The sequence below is a fragment of the Empidonax traillii genome, unplaced genomic scaffold (assembly GCF_003031625.1).
Source record: "Empidonax traillii isolate 1590-97213 ecotype Southwest subspecies unplaced genomic scaffold, ASM303162v1 scaffold31:size1920502, whole genome shotgun sequence".
Classification (NCBI taxonomy): Eukaryota; Metazoa; Chordata; class Aves; order Passeriformes; family Tyrannidae; genus Empidonax; species Empidonax traillii.
The window spans coordinates 335449-350889 of record NW_020955224.1 but is presented as its reverse complement, the minus strand read 5'-3'; the positions used below and the strand labels follow the sequence as shown (position 1 = coordinate 350889).

Here is a 15441-nt window from a genome sequence, read left to right as displayed (position 1 = left end):
CAGACACGAGGAAGAAACTCAGCTTGACAGTGACAGTGGGAGTTGCTGGGGAAGGCTCTGTCTGTGAAATGGCTCCGAAAGGCTATTTGTCCACTTTTAGTCCCAAGGGTTTTTGGAATTATCTCCTCATGTCTGTCTGTTTGCCAAACTGTTGCAGAGGGATGTATGGGCTCCCTCTGAACCAGATGGCCACATGAGAGCTGCTGCATGCTTTTATTTGTTTCTATGCATCCAGAAGGTGAGGCAACAGCGGCACGCTGCTCTTAAGAGCAACCGTGAGTGCTGCATGATGTACAGTGTGACATTCCCAAACTAGAAGAATGAACTCTGTTTTTTTTATCAAGGAAAGATATCTACGTTATCACCAATGCAGGAGTGAGATGTGCAAAAATTTACCAGTTGTGTTTTGTAGCAACAATTCTATTGGATAGTTCTAAAAGGGTGAACTCAAATAGGAAATATGAACCTTGTCTCTTTAGAATAACCCTGTCACGTGTCAAAAGCATAAAACTGAAGCAGTACAGAGGGTTGTGAAGGTTTCTTATCAGTAAAAAAGCAAAAAACAAACCAACTTGCACAAATGACCTCTGTTTCAATTTGCCCTTCAAACTGGGAGTGATTAATTTAAATAAACTGTAACTACTGTACTTAGGACTTGCATAACATAATAGCCAAGAACACATGATTACATTCTGGCACATAGTGAATTTGGAAAAGTTTCTTGACACTTTATTAACAACAGAAAAAGGGGAGACAAGCTCTGTGGCCATTTGGAAGCAAGGGCAGAACTTTGGTTTCTGACCATTGGGCAGAGGTTGAAGTAAAATGTCTGATGGTTATTTTATGTCTAATGGTTAACTGCTAATAGCGTTGTTTACTAATAGCATAGAACTGGCTCAAAATGTGCAGAGAAAATTGCTCCTTGCTTGTAATTTTGTATTCCCACATTTAGGATGGCTGTTAATGCAACCCGATTAATTTAGCATTAGAAAGGAAGAAAGAGAATCTTCAAGAGGATTGGTACTTGCTGCCCATCCTGCAACACCTGTGTTGCCACAGAATTTTTGGTGTTGCTTTTTTTCCTCTGCAACGTCTGTTACTGCTGCTGTTTCTGTTTCTGTCATTCTATTTATCTGTTTATTTTCTGCCTCTTCTATCAGTAAGAAGAAGGAACTGAGTTCGGCTATGCGTGGTCAGTAAAGACATGACGCTGTTTGAGGAGATGTGAGGAACCCAAAACTTGAGTACAAAACACAGTTTTTTCCTCACTGCTAACTCTGTTTGCCATTTTTGATGAAGGCTTTTTTGGGATTTGCTTCAGTGTGCCATGGCTGAAAAACTCTGACCTACGTAACGCATATAAATATAACATATATAGCATATATAACATAGCATATAACAATAAATTCAAGGAAACATTTTGTCTGGATACATGACCAACATTGCTGTATTAATCAGTGATTTTTCTCCCTAATTTGGAAAAGAAGTTGCAGAAAGACCAGACTTTCTCCTTCCAACTAATATATCTATATTGTAAAACCTTCTGTGTGTAACAGTACCTTTTGCTTCTTGCAGGTGGTGGAAAAAGATGTGGACCCAGAAACAACTCTGCTAACTTATCTACGAAGAAAATGTATCCAGTGTCAGAAGAAACTGCAGAAGGCTTTAAATGCCTACAGCATTTCATGATTGTTTACTATTGTGTCTGTCACTTGAGTGCTAGGCAGAGCTTTTACATGGAGTATAAGAGGGAGTGGTCTGCATGGGCTGGTATTTCTTCCTGGCAGAGATTACAGCTGGTATTCCTAGCATAAACTATAGCAAATTTAAAATAATATACTATAAGTAAACTTTAAATACTTTATTAATGCTTTAAAGGAAAAACTCTCAGAATGACTAGGAATTAGAATATGATGGAAAGGAAGCAATATTGAGATTACAATAAAATTGAAGGAAATTTAGTTTTCTTCCACACAAATTGTAAATAATTTTCTGTCCAAAACATCACAGCCACTTGAAATCCTTGTTGTATCACCCATTAATTTGGATGTTACTGGATAGCTAATATCCAACAAATGGTAAATTCTGTGGCTTGTTGATCAGATGACCCTGGGAGGCAAGCTCAGAGGCAGGGGTTCCCACCACGTACATGTTTACATGGGCATGTTTACATAAGCAGATGCAGGAAGTCACGCTTCACTCCTGCTTGAAGCTGCTCAACACGTGAGTCAGAATAGCTTCAGAACCTGGGTAGCTATTACTGTGGTGACCAGGCTGGCTACGCTAGGTCTGGTTCCGTAGCTCATGTCATTCCATGTTTTCTGGGTTTTTGTCTGGCCAGCTGTGTGTGTACCTGTGCCGAACTGCTCCTATCTGTGCTGGTGTACTACTTGAAAAAATCATGCATACTTATTTCACCCTGCTGCCATGTTCTATTTGTCTGGGATCTGAAGGAAGTATGAGGGCATTAATTGCACTTCTCTTTGGGATTTCCAGGAGAACTGTTCACAGCCCTATTGATCGGACTGTACCTTGTGTGGATAAAGGTCAATAGAAAATATAAGTGGCATAACTCTTGTACCTCTGTGCACTTCTTACCACTAGGCCTTTTGTGTCTAAGCTTGTTGATATCTAATGCAAATAACTTTGAAAAGGCGTAACCTGAGCTCTTCAAAACCTACTGATCTTCTGCATGAGCATTCTGGGGAACTTATTTTGTACGTGTCTGTTTAGGGACAGACAAATACTTTCAGAAACATGTTTTATTTAGGCAAAGTAGCACTGTTGTCAAGAGAAACATTGGGTGGCATAGGAAAGCTATATTTCTGCTCAAGCAGGCACATGATTGTATGAAAAGCAGATGTGGCACTTAGGGATGGGGTTTAGTGGTGGACTTGGCACTGTTAGGTTAACGGTTGGACTTGGTGATCTTAAATATCTTTTCTAACCTAAATAATTCTGTAATTTCTATGATTCTTTGAAAATAGTCGGTTCCAGAATCTTTGCAGTGAAGATGAAGGTGATTGATTCTCTCTACCACAGTACCTGTTGCTTTTTCGCAGGCCTAGGTTGATTATCTCAACACATGCGCGTGTCTCTTGCCAATGAAATCATCTGTCTTTTCCCCCACCAAAATGTCTCAGTGTTGTCCAATCCTCTTTGCAAAAAGTAACACCTTCTAATTACCTTCTAGAGAGTGAAGGAATACAAAGAAGAAGTGGCTCAAGGAATTTTCTTCTGAATCCCTTTGCAGAACATTTGATCTAATGCCTGATTTTAAAATGTAGACATGAGCTCTGCAGCCTGCAGAGGAATCTGCTTAGGCCAGTCCATGTGCTTTGTGAGGTCCCAGGTGTCTTTGCAGAGGTTCTGGCTCTCATTGTCTACCTCCTATGGTTTTATGGGAACCAGACTCCTGGGAAGTGTGCCTGGCTGGTTTTGTCCCTAGGAATTTGGCAAGTGATCCTATATGGGATCAAGAGAGAAGGTTGAGTGGCCAAAACATGACTCTTGAGATGCAGGTAGTTCAGGAGCTTCAAGTTCAGATCCTGTGTCAGTGCTAAACTGTGTGCCTTGTAGCACTGAGTGACTGCCCTGCCTGGGAGCCTTCCAGGTGTTGGGAGTCACCAAGTGTAGGAAGAAGTCAACCACCAGCAGTGAGAGGTGCTAGAGATGTCATCATGCAGCTCAGGGATGTGGCTGCATGCCTGAACAGCTCCTGCTCAGCAATTACTGAGTGCTTTATCTCCTTTATGTCATTTCCTTCTCTGAGTAATGCAAAGTGGGAACTGTTGAAGTTCAGATTTTTTTTTGTTTATTCTGAGAGTCTGTTGCAATGTGGGCTGCCTCCTTATTAGGGCTTTGGGTGTTGATCTCAAAGCTCACATGCCAGCATTTGAAACTTTGCTTATGTCAAATTATTAAACAGTAAAAAATGAGTGTTTAGTTTCCAGCATGAACTTGTTGCTCAGCCTCGATTGACAACTTGAGTAGGTTTCTGCCTTTTCATGTTTTCCTTAATTCCTGTACTCTCAGTGGGCCTGTGTGGAACCAAACTAGGCTGCGGAGAAGGTGGATGTGGTGCCTGCACTGTTATGATATCCAAGTATGATCCCTTTCAGAAGAAAATCCTGTATCCTTTGCAAGTTGAACTGTGAACAGATCTAGGTTCTTGACATTCCAGAAATGGTATTGTTTTGTTTTGCTTTTCTTTTAAAGAGTTTTATCATGAATGTTTCTGCCAAAACATAATTTTTGACTTTCAGAACATAAACTTAAAAGGTAAAAATAAGAAGGCATTTTTTTTAAAGCATTACACAGAACTAATTTGGTTTGGCTCTGCAATTTCTGCACTGATTGTAGCACATAGGCTTATCTGCCTTTTCTCAGTTCAGAAATACTCTTGCAGTATAATGTAGCTTTTTCCTATGATGATCCAAATAATGATTATTGTGATAAAATCTTTATTGTTATTGTATTACTACAATAATTTGGTTTCTGTATGCCAGCAGATATTAACTTTTTTTCTCTACTTGTAACTGTCAGAATTATTTCCTGAGAAATAAACTTTCCTCCTGTTCTCATTTTAATTAATCAAAAGGTGAAGAAGTGGCATCAAACAAAAAGGGTAATGGAGGGAGAGGATGAGGCAGAGAGACAGGATCCGGTTTAGATTTACTGTGGGGAGTAGAAAGCACTGAAATCTTTGATATATTTGGAATAATGATTGGAGATACTCTAACTTAGATCATCTAACTTAGTGGTTCTGCTTAATAGTTTGGCCATGAATAGGATATTAGGGTCATTATTCTGTCTTGATAGAAATGAGATAAAGTAGCTAGTTCTTATAGTTCTTTTGGCCACATTATTCTGTTTTACCTTCAGTCTAGACTTTTTCCATATGAGTACCCTCTAGAAACAGCTTTCTAGGTAAAAGGCCAAGAACTCCGTGCTCTTAATTAACTTTGCAAGGGGACAGCTGAAATTGTATTCAACCTGGGGATAATAACATCCTGGTATTTGTAGTCTGCCCCTATATATTACTTATATGGGTTGTGTAGCTTAACATGCAGCAAGGATGTTTAAAGTTATTATTTCTAGATCAAATCATATGGTGTGTGCTCAGTTTAACCTTCAAGGGAAGTTGATGAGAACTTTGGATGACTAGGTGTGTAGGATTTGGCTTGTAACTAATACTTGTATCACATCTATTTAAGTTCTCTTATTGTGCCCACTGCTATGGTGTCTAAGTACTCTTCATTCCTCCTGTTCCCTTTTTCCTTTGTTGAGCAGCACTGCCAAATGAAATGACCTTAATTTATTATTGTAGTCACCATACTGCCAATGCCTGCCTCTTCCCTGTCTGTGCCCTGCATCATGTAGCTGTAACTACTGTTGAAGGCATAGGAAACACAAAATCCAGGCTGCACCCAGCCCAGGTAAGCTATTAATAGTGGTAACTTTAAATCCTCTATCCATGTTTTTCTAGGATAATTAATCCTGTTACAGAGTGTTGAGACTTCCATTGTAATGTTAAAGCCAAGGGATTGGCTTTCCACATGAGTAGTCCATACTTGCAGGAATGACTAAGTGCCAGAATCAGCCCCCGGGGTCAATGCTGCAGCTCTGCTATGCCCCCAGCTAGTAAACTGGCGCTATCCTGGCTGAATTGCTAATGCTTTTGTTCTAGGGCTACATTGGCTGCATTTGGTTCACATCCTGGACTGGGGAGACTGATGTTGCAGGGAAAGCCAATATAATGACTTGGAGCTAGGAAATCTGAGATGGGTTTTTACTGTCCTGTGGCCTTCCGTGAAAGACCTTAGTTTCTCATCCTGCATAGTTAGGAACCTTCCCTGTGATAGTGAAGTAAATTTTTCTTCAGCAAAGTTTCTGTAGTCCCAAAATATTCTTGTTGTGGAGGTGTGACAGGAATGGGAAGCCTTGCTTTTCTAGCACAGTGTTTTAATGCAGCCTTACCTCAGCTTTGTCAGAGATCCTGCTCCCTTAAGGTAAACTGTGATTCATCTCAGTTTGCACAGTGGGTAGGACTTGTGCCAATATCTATCCAAGGCAGTAAACAACAAAGTGAAAAATAAGTTAGACATGCATCAGTGGATGGCAGCCAGTCTGACCTTTGTTTGTTTGTCTTCTTTTCCCTACTTCCCCTGAAGATTCTAAGCTTCTAGTCACCTTCAGTTACATTTGCGTGTTCAAAGCCTAGGTACAAACTTTTCATCCTGTTTTTTTTTTTTTTTTTAAGTCTTCTTCACAGATTAATTGGCCACCTCATCAGATAACATCTGGTGATAATCCTAGCTCCCCTGGTGAGACTGGGTGTTCTTTTTAGCAGAGATGTTACAGAAACAGGCACAACGGTGAAGTCACCGTGATATTACGGGCTAATGGTTGTTTTTATTTCTTCTCAGGAGAGGATAGCAAAAAGTCATGGTTCCCAATGTGGCTTTTGCACTCCAGGCATTGTCATGTCTATGTATACTTTGCTTCGGAACAACCCCGAGCCCAAAATGGAAGACATTGAAGATGCTTTCCAAGGTAATACTCATAAACCCTTCAGGGATGCAACCTGTTCTGCTTTTATTACATCTGCTTCACCAAATGGGATGGAGGTGCACCTTTATGGAATGTATTTTATTAAAAATAGCTGATTGTTATGAGATTAAGAACTAGCTTTTCCACTAGGGGACTGGGTAGGTGCTATGAACTGAAAAAAAATGGCCTGTGGAAGATCTCACAGAACCTCATTCTTTGCCCATAAGCAGGGGGCAAGTGGCCTTAGTCTTGCTTTAGGAACCCACTAATATTAACACAGAACAAAAGGTGGCCTGTCCCCAAGGGACTTGTAAGTGTCCTTGCTCATTCATTGCTGTCACAAGATCCTGCAGAGGTGATGGAGAACATCTGGGCCAGGCAACCTCAAGTAAAGGACCAAGGCAGCAATAGACATGATGCAGTGGGGCAGAATCCAACTGTGTAAATCATCTGAGAGGCTGAAGCTAGAGTCATTACTGTCCTTCCAGAAATGATCCAAAAGAAATGATGATGCAGGAGAAAGCAATCTCTCTGTAACTCAGGAGACAGAATATATAGCTGTCACACTGATAAGGCTCACACAATTGAGATTAGTGAATACTGAATATGGCAGATTGAATTTGTTCTAAATGAATTTCAATTTAAAATTTCAACAAAAAGGGATGGTAGGATTGTGCAGGTTTACTAATGAATTTTTTTCCCTCCCAGTTTTTTCATTAGCTTTGTCTATATTTGACAATCTTTTGTGAGAAACAATGAAATTATCTAAAGGAAGAGAAATTTATGGCCAAATTATGCTAAATCTTTAACCTTTTGCTCTGGCAATGCAGGGAACTTGTGTCGGTGTACAGGCTACAGACCCATTCTGGAAGGATACAGGACATTTGCTAAAGTAAGTGTCTTTGGATAACATTTAAAAAACACCTGAAAGGCTGGCTGTTTTTCTCTCTGCTACTGAAACACACCATGAGCTAAAATGGGAAGGAAAGAGATATACATGCTGCAACAATGCAGCTCCAACTCTTGACCCCTTTGTATGTGTTTCATGTATTAATAATGCAAAAAGAGCAACTCCTTTACTCACCCCAGTTACTGGAAGTGGAACACTTGAATAAAATCTGCCTGATGATCCCTTATTGGATCACAGGTAATTAGACTCTGTAATTCTATTCTGGAAGTCTCTAAAAAGCTCACAATCTCTGCATAATACAGTTTGTAGATGATCCCTGATGTCGAAAAAGTGCAAAGGTATGGTGCACTGATAGGGGCATGCTGTGGAGGAATCTGATGAGGAATTTGCTTGCTTGAAAGATCAGCTGCAGAGCTGGAATAGCTCTGGAAAGAAGCTGAAGTCACTGCTGTATAGCTCTTGTCCAGAAGTATTCTGCCGGTTTGGGTGAGGTATGAAGCTTTGCCATAAACTTTCTCTAGTGCCTTTGTACCTGAAAGACTGCTGGAGGCTGTGAAGAAAAGTGAATCATTAGGTACTTCAGTGATTACTGGCCACTTATGGGACTACACTGGTATTAAATACTAAAAGGAAAGAATTTAGAATGATGCCCATTAATTTCATTTTATTATCCAGAACTGAGATCAACAAAAGATAATACAAACAGGACTGAGATCCACTACAAATGGCTGATAAACCCAGTTGATGTAGCCTGCTTGGATTTCCAACAGGCTTTCAACAGTGTCTCACCAAAGAGACAATAAAGAGCCATATGGGGTAAGAGGGAAGAAATCTGTATGGATGAAAGATTGGTCAAAAGGCAGGAAATGGCAGGTAGGAGAAAATGATGTGTTTTTGCAATGGAGAGATGGTCAGTGGAGTTCTGCTGGGACCTGTGGTGGGAGCAAGGCTGTTGAAGGTATCCCTAAATGCTGTGAAAAAGACTGTGAATAGTGATATGAGTTATGAAGTTAGTTTGGGTAGCAAAGGCAGGAACTGACTGAAGAATTTCAAAAGGGTTTTATAGACCCGAGAGAATAGAAAGGGATAAAAAACTGAGAGAAAAAAAATGCAAAGCAATTTACAGAGTGAAACGCAGTTCTCATTTTGCACATGAAGAGATAGGCTGTGGGCAGACATAAGTTCATTTTCCTGTTACTACACAGGAAGATGATCTAGGAGGTCTGATAGACAGTTTTATGTAAGCATCAGCTGAATGCTCGCTGACAGTGAGAGCAGCACTTCAGAGGGTAGAGAACAAAACAGAAAACACTGCCATGTTGTTTTCTGTATCATTGCTCTTCCTACACTTGAATATTCTGTGCAGTTCTGCTTCTCTCATCCCTAACACGGTGTAGCAGAACAGCAGAAGATTCAGACAAGTGGAACAAGGATCACATCTGTGGTAATCTGACTTCCACACAGGGAAGCACTGAGTAGTCTGGGACACTTCAGCCTGGAAAGGTGATGTCAGGGAGAGGAAGGGGCTCTGTGTAGCCTATATACTGGTTTATTTTGACCTCTGATAGAGATCTACAAAATTGTGACCGTCAGGTGGAATGTGAACAGTCATCTGCTGTTTGCTGCCTCTCCAAATACAAGGGCAGTTCAAGAAATGAAACTAGTTGGAGTCAGGTTGAAAAAGAAGTCAGATCATTTGCCTGGTGGTAGAGTACTAGGGGTTGTATGTGCTTGTCACTTTTAGTTTTCTCTGGGTATCTCCTCACAACTCCAGCTGGAGCAGAGATACTGGTTGAATGAGAGCAGTTCTAGATGAGAACAAGAGGTCTGTCAGCAGAAGGGGCATGACCCAGCCATCACACTGTGGGATATTGCCTTGCATTGCTAAGAGAAACATCTACTTGCTTGGCATCTTTCATCTCCTATTCCTACTTTGGATATAATAGATGTGGGATCAATTTCCCTCAAAAGAGAATCAAGTCTACTTTATTTCCTTGGAATCTGCACATTTTTCTCAGAACAGGTTTTGTTCCCACAGGACATGAATTGCTGTGGCAGAGTTGCCAATGGCACCGGATGCTGTCGTAGTGGGAGGGAAAATAGCATGGTAAGCTGAATATTAGAACCCATAACCTCAATTTTCAGTATAATATTAGAGCTTTGATGTATTAGCTACCTACCTGGCTCTACTGTGGTGCAGGTATTCAGAGCTCTCTGAGCTGTTTTCAATGTCCATCTCTTGGAAAATGATGTGACTGTGTATGTCAGGATGAGCATGACAAGCCATCATGACACAGGTTTTACAACAGTGAGATAGATACGTTCCTTCTGAATCTACATGGTGCAACATTTTTACAAAATAGTATAGTGACAACTGTAAGCAATGTGTTACCACCTGCTGATATATTGAAGTGATACATTTTCCTGTGAAAACGGATCTGAAAGCCAGTTAATTCCGCAGTATGATCTTTCCCAAACTTTGCAGTCCAGTGATGAATGAAGTAATTTAATTTCTGTTCCAATAAACTATGCAGTTGGAACCTTTCAGAATGTTTGGAGCAAAAACGTTAATTACATTTTATGTACCAGTCAAGGTACAAACAACGAAGGAACAAAACCAAGGAACTGAGGAATAAGGTAGTGCAAGTGTATAATGAATTTAGGAAACAGAGAATATAGAGAAATTAATTGCCAGAAAATTCTAGTGAATTTCTGTGGTTTCTTTGTTAGGAAACATGCAGAGTTGTGTGGAATACTCCAGCAATTAAGACTGCTAGGAGTTTTCTCATCCAAACAGTTTAAAAAGTTTTAAATCCAAATAGTTTATAAATGAATGCAAATTTCTGCAATCCAGGGATTGAAAAAAGGGGAGGACTACATCCTGTAAAAATTGGAATGTTCTGACTTTATTTAAAATCGTTTCTTCTTCAGAATGGGGGCTGCTGTGGAGGAAAAGCCAATGGTCCAGGCTGCTGTGGAGGAAAAGCCAATAGTCCTGGCTGCTGCATGAATGGAAAAGAAGACAGTGTGGTAAGGTGCCCATCTATTTCTGATGTTTGAAAGTCTTACCTCTGGCCTGTTGTATGCCCAATCCCAGTGCTTTTAATTTAGCTATATTTATGCAAAGCAGTTTAGATTAATTTATATTTTATGGTCAGAAAAGCTTACCTCAGAAAAGGTATCTTTGTTGTAATTTAACATGCCAGTGTGAAAGGGCACTTTTGATTGACAAAAGCATATTAGTGTTCGGGGTTGAGGTTTCAAACATGAATTGAAATTGGAAAAATATGACTGAAGTACCTTAAATACTGGATGAGGTGGCATCACTTCACTGGGTTTGCTATTCTTTGCTGCATGAAATGGTAACAAGGGTTTGACTAGAAAGAGGAATGACTTAGGGTTCTATGGCGATAGCTTTGTCCTCTGCCACTAGCCATTTGCACTTTCTCTGTCACAGAAAATGCTGTCCTCCAGCCTGTTCAATTCTTCTGAGTTCCGACCTTTAGACCCCACACAGGAGCCAATCTTCCCACCAGAGTTATTGGTAAGTTCATTCAAAAAGAAATAGTATGTGATTTCTTGGTTTCATTGTTCTGCATGGGGTTTGAGTGACTCTGCCCTGAGGAGGTGGCTGGGGAAAAGATGGCTGCTGGTAAAGGAAAATACATGGGTATGAATCCTTCCTTCTTTCATAAAACAGAAGGAGTTTAAGCCAGCGTGGCTTAAAAAATATGTGGTCCAGGTGTCTGCTCCAGCTGTCTGGCTTTCCTTTCTGGTTCTCGCTATATGTGTCTTTGATCTTGAGTTGCCTTCCTTTCTGGGCACTGCCTGTCAAGGGGTGGAACAGTTGCAGACATTTAAATTTCAATTTACTAGGTCACGTGTGAACTTCTACATTAAATATAGATGTATCTGAGCTTATCCCTGTGCTCCCTTTATAGTGTAGGAAGGGAAGGAGGAGATATGAGATGTAGCTGAATATATGTCTCAACTAGCTGACTTCAAAAGCATCAACTTCCCTTCAGTCAGTGTAGCAAGATTAGAAGCTGGTTGGGTCACACTAACTTTAAAAGTTAGGTGAGATCAGTTTTTCTCCATGTTTCATTGCTGCCTCTTTTGGGATATTTTCACCTGGCAATTCTTCCCAGCCAAGAATCTAATCCAGCACATGGCGTGTTCACAGCTTCCTTCACATTTAACGAACAACTGAAATTCAGTCATCAATTCTGCTGCTGTACCAAGCCTGAATGTGTCATGAGTAGGTTCTCATAGACCATAGAATAAGACATATTAAGCTTCAGATAGGGTTCCTCTATTTCTTCTCCAAGATGTTCTCCTGCCAAAGGATTGATCTCATGTTGCTCTGAGGCAGATATGTATGTCTGTTTTCTTCAGTCACTGAATGAAGGAGTTAAGAAGGGAATCAGAATCTGGCCTACCTGGTAGCTAAAATTCATTAGTGCTGAAGACTGACATTTTTGGATTGAGGTGAGAATGGAAAACCCATTAATTGTAAGGCGGCTGAAGCCAAGGGCATCTGCCAGAACTTTGGTCAGATGGAGCTTGCTGGCAGAGGTCTTGCCAGGGAGACGTGGCAGCAGGATGCACCTGGCAGTATCAGGATAGGAGCACTTTTGTTAGCAAAAAAGAGATTTTTGTCACTGCTAGCAGAAGGATGGGGAATGGCCAACCGCCAACAACAGTGAGGATATCACAGCCACCTGTCAGTAACTTGACTGAGATGAAGCCTGGCCTGACATAGGCATGGGCAGCATGTGAACAGAGATTCTTGGCTTGATGTAGGGTCTGAGCTCTCTCTGAATTCACTTTTGCAGACTCAGAGTAACAAACAGCAGAAACAGATGTGTTTCAAAGGCGAGCGTGTGATGTGGATCCAGCCTACAACTCTCAAGGAATTGGTGGATCTCAAATCTCAGTACCCCAATGCCAGACTCGTTGTGGGGAACACGGAAGTGGGTAAGAGGAAGAGCTGATACTTATTAGGAGCTGTTCGAAAACTTTCCATGGAATATTTTGTGAAAACAGTGCAAATGCAAATTTCTCTCATGCCAGTGCTGTTAAAAGCTGTTTAATTTTCAGGTTGTATATAGGAACAGATATTCTTCTCCGGTAGATTGATCTCACAGTGAATGTTTTTCCCTGTTCTTTGCTGTGTTGGGCAAAAAAAGTGCTAGTCCAGATCTCTGAGCCTTTGTGCCATTTTGTGGAATTTTGAGAAGAGGGGAGTTATACAGCATAAAATATCTCCATAATCAAGTGAATTCAGTTGTGAAAGCTGCGTTTTGAAGGACTTTTCAGTGGGCAAACTCTCAAAAGTTGAAATCTTATTGTTTGCTCACCCTTCTGCAAATGAAAGTGCTGAGGAGGAGAGTTCAGGCATATTTAATAATGCTGTTAGCCTGAGCAACTGATTCGGAAGACAATCCTCAAATGATGTATGGTTCATTGTATCCACTGTTCTTTCCTGAAGGATTACATACAACAATAGCCAGGTTACACAAGTACCAAGCAGTGTGTTTAAGGCTAGAAAAGAATCTCTAAAACTTCCCTATGAGAACTCTGATATTAGTTTGGTATGCCTGTGTCCGTATATAATCTGTGTAACAGATGACTGATGAACTGACTCCCCAGTAGGCCTGCTTACATTTCATTGGGAAGCAGCTAATTTAGGGTCTCTGTCACCTGTGTGTAACTGAAGGAGTCTTACTTTTCCTTCAGGTATCGAGATGAGGTTAAAGAACATGTTGTATCCAGTAATAATAGCACCAGCATGGATCCCTGAAATGAATGCTGTTCAGCACACTGAAACAGGTGAGCAAAAAAGAGGCAGAAAACCTGTGAGATGAGTGGGGACTCTGTGGAATAATAAAGAGATAAGAAGGAAAATCCTCAGTTTAAAAACTGCTTTCTGTATGCATATTTCTGTATGTCTTTCCCACGCATAGGAATCAAGTGAGGGGTATGTAAAAAAAGTGAGCTGGGGTGTTCATGATGGAGAAAAGGATGCTTATGGTGACCTTATTGCTCTCTACAACTACCCGAAGGGAGGTTATAGTTAGGTAGGGGTTGGTCTCTTTTCAGTGACAGGACAAAAGCAAATGGCCACAAGATCACCAGGGAAGGTTCAGGTTGGATATCAGGAAGAATTTCTTCGCTGAAAGGATGGCTGAGCATTGGAATGGGCTGCTCAGGGAGGTGATGGAGACACCATTCCTGGAAGCGCTCAAGAAATGACTGGATGTAGCACTTTAATGCTATGGTGACATGGTGGTGTTCAGTCAAAGGCTGGACTCAATGATCTTGGAAGTATTTTCCAACTTTAACAATTCTATGATTCTATTGCCTTTATCTTCATGGTGGAAATGGGTCAACCTTACAAATAGATGCAATGTAGTGCATATGGCCCAGTGTTTGGTAGGATTTTTGAAGTGTGGAAACTGGAAAGAAGGTGGAGTTCATTTCTCAAAGGACAAACTAATACCTATAGGAGGACAATATTGTGATAATACCCTGAGGCAAAAGGATGGTAGATTGTCATGTGAGAGACCTGAGTGAATTTTGTTTTGAGCATGTGATGTTTACGTGCAATGCATGCTGAGTAGTTTAGTGTAACTGAAGGTCTAATTAAACACAGTGGCATCTAAGCTTTGCAGACACAGTTACAACCGTTCTCCTGTACCTTGACATTTTGGAGGACAACACTTCTTTTCTGTTGTTTGTTTACAGGGGTCACCATCGGTGCTGCCTGTACCCTGCGCTCAGTAGAGGAGGTGATGAGAAAAGCAGTGGCAGACCTTCCTCCGTACAAAACCGAAATCTTCCAGGCTGTCCTGGAACAGCTCCGGTGGTTTGCAGGGCCACAGATCAGGAATGTTGCTGTAAGTGACTCAGGAGCACCAGAGACTGTAACTGAAGGCTCAGTCTGAGGAGCTGGCCTGCCTCACCCAGCGTTGGTGTGCCTTGTGCTCCTCGCATAAGAACATTTGCAAACCTCAGCAAAGAAACTGGTACACAAAAATCAGCCCCAGGAACTGACAGCAACATGGGTCTCAGCTGCTGTCTGTGCTATACTGATGTCACAGATCCAGCAAGCAAGGAAAACATGGCAGTCATCCAGGTTTTCCATTGCTGTTATCAGCAAGTGGGAGAAATTGTAGTGAGGTTTGACTAATTTAACAAAACTGTATTTAGGCTGCTGGGCAAACTTCAAAGAAGCAGGTGTGTATATTACTGCCAGCACAGCCATGCTAGTCACAGTGTTAATGCATCAGATCTGGCAAATTTTCCTCTCGTTTTAAAGGGGAAGGTTCAAACTCTGTACACTATAAGGAAAAAAAAAAAACCAAACAACAAAAAAACCCAAGCTGGTAAATCAATCTACCAAACACGAAATTTTGTTCCATGAGATACTGTGCCATGCAGTGGCAGACAAAAAACTTGAGTTCCTGTTTATTACTGAAAAAATGCTTTACAGTTTCATGGATCTTCCCTTAATGGCAGCTACAGTGATTGAATTTTGGCATTGCTGTACACATGAGATTTGAGTGTAAGGTAGTTAGGATGCATTAATAAAACACTGCTCTAAGTGTGTTTCAGGCAAATGTCAATATTGACTGAGACAGCAACTGACTTCATGGCACTTAGGTTTTCCCACTTAATTAGAGGCCTAAAATTGCTGAGATTTTTAATATTTATCTAAGGCATTATTATCTCTCTAGGCTCTTGGTGGGAACATAATGACAGCAAGCCCAATTTCTGATTTAAATCCTGTGTTAATGGCAAGTGGAAGCAAACTGACTTTGGTATCAAAAGGTAAGTTACTTACATTTCCCTGTGGCACTGAGGGGAGTGGGATAATCAACACCCCTCTGCTACAGGTTGTTATGTCAGGTCAGAACTTGAAAATGGAAGTTAATATTATGTAAAATACACTTAGTCTGAGTCTTCAGGGGTTTCAC

At 40.9% G+C, this 15441-nt stretch overlaps 1 protein-coding gene across 3 annotated transcripts in view; it reads left to right on the top strand.

The window, feature by feature from the left end:
* XDH (xanthine dehydrogenase) overlaps nucleotides 1–15441 on the top strand; it is a 54187-nt gene that overhangs the window by 5694 nt on the left and 33052 nt on the right. For 2 of the 3 annotated variants that reach the window (XM_027911177.1, XM_027911169.1), the window contains exons 2-13: nucleotides 1576–1633; nucleotides 4036–4132; nucleotides 5330–5438; nucleotides 6429–6555; nucleotides 7383–7444; nucleotides 9501–9569; nucleotides 10394–10492; nucleotides 10920–11006; nucleotides 12298–12439; nucleotides 13202–13294; nucleotides 14210–14361; nucleotides 15202–15295. In XM_027911177.1, the coding sequence (XP_027766978.1) occupies nucleotides 1576–1633; nucleotides 4036–4132; nucleotides 5330–5438; nucleotides 6429–6555; nucleotides 7383–7444; nucleotides 9501–9569; nucleotides 10394–10492; nucleotides 10920–11006; nucleotides 12298–12439; nucleotides 13202–13294; nucleotides 14210–14361; nucleotides 15202–15295 (1189 nt within the window). The remainder of the gene's footprint in view (nucleotides 1–1575; nucleotides 1634–4035; nucleotides 4133–5329; nucleotides 5439–6428; nucleotides 6556–7382; nucleotides 7445–9500; nucleotides 9570–10393; nucleotides 10493–10919; nucleotides 11007–12297; nucleotides 12440–13201; nucleotides 13295–14209; nucleotides 14362–15201; nucleotides 15296–15441) is intronic. The other variant, XM_027911183.1, reaches the window with a different exon arrangement.